The sequence below is a fragment of the Cajanus cajan genome, chromosome 9 (assembly GCF_000230855.2).
Source record: "Cajanus cajan strain Asha chromosome 9, NIPB_CcT2T_4, whole genome shotgun sequence".
In the NCBI taxonomy this organism is placed as follows: domain Eukaryota; kingdom Viridiplantae; phylum Streptophyta; class Magnoliopsida; order Fabales; family Fabaceae; genus Cajanus; species Cajanus cajan.
The window spans coordinates 11,541,902-11,550,447 of record NC_138525.1 but is presented as its reverse complement, the minus strand read 5'-3'; the positions used below and the strand labels follow the sequence as shown (position 1 = coordinate 11,550,447).

At 33.6% G+C, this 8,546-nt stretch overlaps 1 protein-coding gene across 1 annotated transcript; it reads left to right on the top strand.

Annotated features, from left to right (window-relative positions):
• UBC10 (ubiquitin-conjugating enzyme 10) lies at nt 1-4,313 on the top strand. The gene is made up of 5 exons (XM_020348552.3): nt 1-159; nt 269-347; nt 2,512-2,639; nt 3,007-3,111; nt 3,893-4,313. The coding sequence occupies exons 2-5, from the start codon at nt 278-280 to the stop codon at nt 4,034-4,036; spliced, it is 447 nt and encodes a 148-aa protein (XP_020204141.2). The 5' UTR covers nt 1-159; nt 269-277; the 3' UTR covers nt 4,037-4,313.
• Nucleotides 4,314-8,546: the final 4,233 nt, after the last annotated feature.

Here is an 8,546-nt window from a genome sequence, read left to right as displayed (position 1 = left end):
GTCCAATCAATCACAGAGAAGAGAATCAATTTTGAAGCCCCACACACCATTCATATAAAACTCATTTTCCTTCTCCAATTCTCGCACCTTCTCTCTCTCGTTCGAGTTTGCGTTCTACGTCGCAAAATCGAAGGAGGATCTCTCTTGCTTTTTCTCTAGGTATACAAATTCAATTATTTATTTCATTCATGTGTTATTAGTGCATGTTTTTCGATCTATTCGTGTTGTGTTTTGATCTGAGCCGAGTTGTGTTTCAATTTGTTGTTAGGTTTTTGTGATGGCGTCCAAGAGAATTTTGAAAGAACTTAAGGATTTGCAGAAAGATCCTCCAACTTCTTGTAGTGCTGGTATATATTTTTAAATTTTTTTGGTGGTTTGATATTTTTTTATTTTTTTTGTTGAATATTTGATGTTTGCTTACTTTAGATGGTTTTTAATCTAGTTAGAAAGAAGTTATAGGATTCCAATTTTCTAACATAGTATTTGTATATTGAAGAATGCTTGTTGAGAATTTTGAGTCTTTGGTTCTTGGTTGAGATTTGTTTCAATCGGTTGTAGTGGATGTCGTTTGAGATTGGTCTAGCTGTCATTTTTGGATTTGAAAAAAATTTGGTTGGTTCTATGTTAAAGTGTTGTCAAGAGGCTTGCTTAAGGTGCAAACTCTTTGTGGCATGATGGTGATGAAGGAGAAATAATCGGGGTTCTATATTGAATTTTGAATTAATTTTTGCTATAGATGAAAATCGTTTTAGGGGAATGTATAATTCTAAGCAGTTTTTGTTTCGTATGGTTTATGGAGGTGGGAATAGGCATGGCAATGGGACAGGGCGGGGGCGGGTTTTACGTTCACCACCCCTGCTTCTGCAAATTTAAATCGCCCCGCCCTCGCTCTCGATACCTGCTGGGGGTAAAATCTAGGTTCTCATCCCCGTCCCCGACGGGGTTCGGGTTTTCCCGTCCCGCCCCCGCTTCTATTTTTTTTCTTTTTCTTTTTAGATAAATATGAACAATTTTAAAAAAATAAAAAAAAAATTATAAATTTTTACATATAAATATTTTTAATTTTGGTTTATATATATATAAATAATTTTTTAATTATATTATTAAGCGGGACAGGTATGAGGACGGGGCGGGGTGGGTATTAACGTCCCCGCCCCCGCCTCCGATTTTATCTATTTGAGAAAATCCGAACCCGAACCCGATAAACACAGGTTTTCCCCGTCCAAATCAGGACAGGTTCGGGCGGGTATCTACGGGGATAGGTTACATTACCATGCCTAGGTGGGAATAAGATACATGTTTCCCAACCTTCCCTATTCTCGTTTTGAAGTGCACCGTCATTCATGATTCAATGTTTTATTTCCTGGATCATGCATCTGTTGGTTGCCCTATGTGTTTTTATCTTTTATGGCATGATTATGCGACAAAGGAAGTTGGAGCTATTGTAGTTGTAAATTTACATACTATTGTCAGAGTGTGGTCCAGACCTTTATATGTGATCATGAGTATTTTTACGAACAAAACTTGATCATGTTCCTTATATGTTTGTCATAAAGATGATTTTCCCAACTTTCAACTGTTCTCATATAGAAAAAAAAATCTAGTTGATGAAATAAGCTAGTTGTTTGAGAAACTAATTGAAATTTATAAACAATTTTTTTTCTGAAAAATAAGATATGTTTTCATTAATCTGAAATTTTGAAGCTTGTGATTATTTTTAATAGTTTTCTTTTTCTTCTAAAATTGATTTGCTACATAAAAGGTTTTTTTTTATCCAATTGAAATTAAATATCTAAACATTGCTTTGTAGAAAATTTATTCAAACAAAAATTCATTCTAATTATAATCGATTATAACAATAACTGATTATTGAAATATTTTATTTTTCATAACTTTTCCAAACCACCCTTAAGTTAAACATAAAGAAGAAAAAATTCCCTCCTTTCTCTTTTGCTCTAAAACACTACTCCCAAATGTATCATAAGTATCCACATGTCCTTGTTTTGTTTAAGAACATGGTGGTAAGGATATGAGAAACTTGATGTAAGTTTTGTTGTAATTTTAATTGTGGACTTTTCTCACTTTTGTTTCCCATTTTGGATTTTTGCTCAATTTATTTCTGGGAACCATGTATTTTGTATGTTTTGTTTCCTATTTTGGATGTCTGTTCAATTTTATTGTTGGGAACTGTGTAGCATGTTTTGTATGTTGGCCAAAGGACTACACTAATTTATCATATATACATTACTTCAAAGCAATTTATCGCTAAACAGGAAAAATAAATTAATAGTACTATTGTAGTCTTTGTAGTTTAGATGATAATCAAAGTTGGATAAAATTGTTAGGAACTATATTTTCACCTTTTCATTTCTCAATAGTGTAAATTAACTAATTGACACGATGGGATACTATGTGCATTATCATTATAGGAATTTATACACCCTGTGCTTGCATTTATAAAATAAAAATTGTGCTTATGTCATGCTTTGTTGTTTGTTCAAAACATTGTAGGTCCTGTTGCTGAAGATATGTTTCATTGGCAAGCTACAATTATGGGTCCTCCAGACAGTCCTTATGCTGGAGGTGTTTTCCTAGTGACCATTCATTTCCCTCCGGATTATCCCTTTAAGCCACCCAAGGTCTGTATATCAATTAGATGCCTACTTGTGTTGTGTTTCATACCTTAACTATCTTTAGTTCTTTATAAGTTTATTTTGTATAATGTTGTAGTCCATTTTCCCTAGTTTTGTTAGAATTTCTTCCTTATGTTTTAGAACACTTATTTCCAAAAAATGATAAAAAGATTTATGCATAATCTTTTCTTTTTGAAAAAAAACAAACACTGTAAGTGTGTGGTGTGGTTCAGTTAAAAATTTTAATTAGGACCAAATTCCTTTTGTATATTTGAACATATATATGAAGTATGTTGTCATGACTCATGAGAACCATATAACTCCAACTATTATTTGGTGTGTACTTATTTATGTATGGTGATGGATCTTTCAGGTTGCATTTAGGACAAAGGTATTCCACCCAAATATAAATAGTAATGGAAGTATTTGCCTTGATATATTGAAGGAGCAATGGAGCCCTGCTCTAACCATTTCTAAGGTTTGTTCACTTATCATATAGTTAGAACAAACCTTTGTATTTTTAAACCTTTATTTTTTAATTACCGTCTATCTCTAAAGTTTGAACAGTACTTCAAATTTTATTTATGATGACGCTGAGTATATTTTCTATTCCTTTCAACAAATTAAAATTATGAGATATAATTAAAAGTATAGTCTAAGTTTGAGATAGTTGAACCCTGGTCCATTATTTATGTTTTCAAAGGCTATATAACAAGTATTATGATTTATTAATCTAACCTTATGAGAATTAGCGATAATTAAATATAACTTTTAATGTTAAATAAATATAATAGATATTAATATATATACTTATGAAGTAATATAACATTATCTAGTTCAGATCCTGAGTTTGACACTATAAAGTATTTGTATGAGAAACTAGTCAGATCGCATGGATCAAACTGGTTCAATCGAGTCAGTCTTGCTTTGTCTAGATAGAATATCTTGACCAATCTGGAAGGAGGCCTGGTGCATGGCCTAATTGGTTCAACCTGCTAGTCTAGTCCAAATTTCCCAACACTAGTATTTGTCTATATATAAGTTCTTGTGTCTTTAAGTTTGAATAGCATTTCTTTTGATTTATATAAAGCTCGGTTATTTTCATTGTTGAAGTTGTAAAAGCTAATTTGCATGAAGTTCACAATAATGTGATTGGTTATGATCTAATCCCTTTCAGGGTGATAGTGAGTCCAAAATATCTTCTTTTAAATTTGCACTTTGATATGATTACCTACTTTGTTTGTTTTTGTCAATTTTAGGTGTTGCTCTCAATTTGTTCCCTATTGACAGACCCAAATCCCGATGATCCTTTGGTCCCTGAAATTGCCCACATGTACAAGACAGACAGGAACAAGTATGAGTCAACTGCAAGAAGCTGGACCCAAAAATACGCCATGGGCTAATTTGTACGAGGGAGAGCGATTTCTTACTTTCAATGTCTAGGCACAACCTTTGTATGACTATTTTGTGTTCTTCGATTAAGGCCAGTTGAAGATGAATGGGAAAATATTTTTTATGTTTGTATTGCAAAATGCAAATGCTACTTTTAAAATAGTGAAATGTTGCCCCATTTAAAAGTTTGTCAAAATTTTAACCTTGTATTGACATCATCGTTGCATATTTAGAGAATTTTGGTTTGCTATATTATTATATTTTATTTAATAATTTTGATTTGTAAAATACCCATCTTGATTTTGTTGTTTTAAGACTATATAGAAAATTGCAAAACGAGCATTTCTTTTCAACATTTCTCATGAAAATCTTAAAAATAAAGCAAAAATAGTAGTATTTTTTTAGTTATTTAGCATATTAATTAAAATGAAAGAAAAATAAATTATAACATGATGTTTGTAAATTGTGAATTTATTTCAACAGAAAATGATAGAAGAGTTAAGCAGAATACTTAATTATAACATCATATTTGTTGATTGTGAATTTATTTCAACAAAAGATGATAGAAGAGTAAGCAAGAATGCTTATCTTCATATGTTTCGTCACCTATAATTTTGAATTAAGTTATGTTAAGCTTTCTAGTTATATATACGGTTAACATGAGCTATTACACAATAAGAGTTTTAAATTTTGTTGAAGAGAGTATTCGTCGTGGCCTTTTATTTTTCTTTTGATTTACAAGTATGAAGATCATTCTCCTGCTGTTGTTCATCTGGCATGACTTGCACATTACCTATTTGTTCTCAAAGTGATTTATAGATAGTGCATCAGTCAAATTCTATTGAAGAAAGTCAAGAAACTAAATCTGCCTTAGGTATTTGCACCATCGGACTCAACTTGAAAATTACCCATTTGTTCAAAATGTGTTTGAATGCCCAACTAATATTAAGGAAATGAACTCAAAAATTATCACCTTTGATTCCTAGGGTGGATCTTCCTCAGTATCCTTTACACTATTCAGATCCATTTAACTTTGCATTGTTATTTGTTAGGTCACCACAAAAATGTTATGTATCATTAGAAGAAAAAAAAATGGTTGATCTTATTTTACATTGTATATCTTCAATGTCTCTTACGATGAAATAGAATAATGAATTGGTTAATCTTTTCTCTTCAGAAAAGGATTTATTTCGAGAGGACCCTTTATCTCCCTATATTTAGAAAAGGGTCTTCTGGTTTCTCATTGGTACAAGTTAGTTGATGGCCTTAGTGAGATAATCATTAGATTCAGTTAATTATTTGTAATTAGGGGGCTATTTAATAAGAAATAAGACATAATTAATACCTATAAATAAGAATAAAGATTGAGAAATGGGTTGGAGATAATTTGTAATTAAGAAAAGTAAAGACTTTTGGGCATTGGGAGTACAAAACTTAGATGTTTTGTGATTATACTATGATAAGAAGAATTTCCATATTTTTCTACGAATCTAATTGTTTCTATCACCCACTAGTAGAAAATAAGTATATTACGTCACCCCTTTTACGTCGGAAATACGAAAATCCGACGTAAAAAAAATGCGGTGGCATTTTTGTAATTTTTGCGAACTTTTTTACGTCGCACCTGGTAAGGTGCGACGTAAAAAGTCCAATCTACGTCGGACCTTCCCAGGTGCGACGTAAAAAGTCCAATCTACGTCGCACCTTCCCAGGTGCGACGTAAATTTACGTCGCACCTTCCCAGGTGCGACGTAAATTTACGTCGCACCCTACCAGTGACCTCCACTCATCAATCGAGCACAAACTATTTTCATAGTTCTTGATCAAATTTTGTGTTACCTTCGGCATACAAATTAACTAAAAAATATTTAGGAGTATTCAAAAAATCCAAACCAATTCATAACGAACTAATCCACATTAAAAAAATTGATCCGTTTTGTGAAAAAATCTTAACCAAATCACTTTGTAAAACCGATTTGATAATTTGATCTATTTTTACAAAGTGGATCGATTGGGTTTAATTCGATTTTCTTAAAAACAATCTATATATGGGTATAAAATGGGTAACCACACCCCATCAAACTAATCTAGTTTTAAAAAAAATGACCTATATTTTAAAAAAACCAAATTGATCTACTTTATGAAAAATAAATCAGTTAATTGATCAACTTTTATAAGATGGATCAGTTTAGTTCAGTTTGGATTTTTTAAAAATTTGATCCATGAACATCCTTAAAAATATTTGATTTTATTTCCTTCTAAAATCACATTATTAGTTGCCTTTGTTAATCACTTGTAGTCTTAATTCTTGTGACTAATGATTTTGGTAGCTGTCTAGGGGCCACCTATCGTAGAAGGAAAGATAGAAGTTCTTGTTCTCATGTGTATCAGTCCAATTGTACTTCAGTCATTTGTTTCATCATAGCCTCCACTTTGTAATTGTTGGCGAAGAATCTTTGTCTCTCAACATCCCAAGAAGGATAGAAGGGGTGGAGTGCTTGCAAAAGGCATTATGAACATTTAAGTAAAGACTCCACTCCAAAGCACTACTTGAAGATTAAATGTGGGTTTACATTGTTTATTTACCACTCCTAACATCATTATTTATACTAAGCTTATTGATTTTGGACCCTTTCAGTGGACCATTATCTTATTTCACGGATAATGTTTTACAATGTATTATATTTTTAAGATATGTAACTTCGATTCATTGGCTTTTGCTATATAAGTTTATTATATTAGCCTTCTTCTTGACCTTAGCTTGGGCCTTGGCAACATTGATGAAATATCCTAAATTGATGAATGTTGGCGACATATCTTACCTAAGGACCTTTCACCACATCTTATGGCCTTAGCGCTTAATCATAGTGGTAAATTATGTTATTCAAGGACCTTTCGGTGCCTTTAAAACCCTTTTGATCTATATGTCTCCAAGCCTCAAGAATTTTTTAAAAGACAAGATGTTTTTTTTTGTCGTTTCATTTTGACTGCAACATCTCTTCCTTCTTGAGTCGATGGATATATCTTTTTATCAAGTGACATTTTTGGCATCAATCTTGTTTGTTATCTCACCTGTGCTACCTTTTCACTTCCCCTCATTATGAGATGTTCACAAACCAAGTATACGAAAATTCATGACTTGACGACCATTAATCATGATTCTTCACAATGATTCCTTTTAGCGATTCTTCTTCTATAAATTGGGGTGTTCATTTTGTCTTCTTCACTTCAATGTCATAAACTCTCTTGTTTCTTTTCTTAATATCTTTCATCCTTCCAATTCACTTCAGTTAAGAATGAGTGGCTTTTTTAAATCAAGTTCTTTATCGGGGAGTTTGTCCTCACCTTTGTCCTTCTACTTGTCCTCGTTTGAACCCTCGGGTTCTTCTTCTCATACTATCGATCACTGTAGACCCCTAAAATTGTCCGGGTCGGAAATAAAACTCGAAGACTCTCGAAGATCAAAGGAAAGTCAGCCAAAGGGACTCTTAGAAGACCGTGGGATGACAATCTGTAGGTTTAGAGGTCTTAGAGTAGCAAAAAATAAGAAAGTGGAGGGAATGAAGCCCAATACGGCCTCCCAAAAGTTCAGTACGGCCGTATTGAACATTTTAAACTACAATACGGCCGCACTGAACTCAATACGGCCGTATTGAAGTTTCTGAACTTCAATACGGCTGCACTGAACTCAATACGGCTGCACTGAACTTCAATACGGCTGCACTGAACTCAATACGGCCGTATTGAGGTTTTTTGAACTTCAATACGGCCGTACTGAATTCAATACGGCCGTATTGTAGTTCAAAACTTCAATACGGACCGTATTGACCCCCAGAGGCCGTATTGCGCCTCATCCCTATAAATATGACGTCAATTGGACGTCATTTGACACTTTTACACTGAGTTTTAACCCTCTTCTTGAGTATTCTGGGTTTTTTTGAGCAATGCTCTGCCTAGAAATCACTCGGAGAGTTGATCCGACAAAGTTCTCGAGTTCTGAGCTTTTTGCTTGAGTCTCGAACTGAGTCGAAGGGAAATCCTCCGGATTTCCATAGTTAAAATTTTCTAGGAGGGAGCGAGCGGGCTTGTAGAGCGAGGGAACGCCAAAAAGCTTCCCAGTTTTACTTGAATATAAAAGCACGCTTCAAAGGTTTCTTCTTAAGACCTTCCTTTTACTGCTTTCTGTGTGTATATTTAACTGTCATCATGTAGATAGTTAAGTTATAATTGTTTAGAATAAATAGGGGTAATTTAGTAATTTCGCACTATTATTTTTAGAAATAATCTGTCATAGGGAACCCGAAAGGGGCGCTGTGGGGTGCTAACACCTTCCCCACGCGTAACCGACTCCCTTACCCGACTCTGGTTGTCATGGCCGAAGTCGATTTTTGAATCGATTGCCTTAAACTTCTTTTTCCAATGTTTTGAGTAAAACATTGGTGGCGACTCCATGAACCCTTCCTTTTTATGAAAACCGCTAATCCATGGAGGGTCCCGCTTGGGATTAACATGGATTGGTGA

Coding starts and splice junctions, on each gene's coding strand:
- UBC10 (XM_020348552.3), top strand. CDS start 278: ATGGCGTCCAAGAGAATTTTGAAAGAACTTAAGGATTTGCAGAAAGAT. Junction 348..2,511: donor TCCAACTTCTTGTAGTGCTG/GTATATATTTTT, acceptor AAAACATTGTAG/GTCCTGTTGCTGAAGATATG. Junction 3,112..3,892: donor CTGCTCTAACCATTTCTAAG/GTTTGTTCACTT, acceptor TGTCAATTTTAG/GTGTTGCTCTCAATTTGTTC.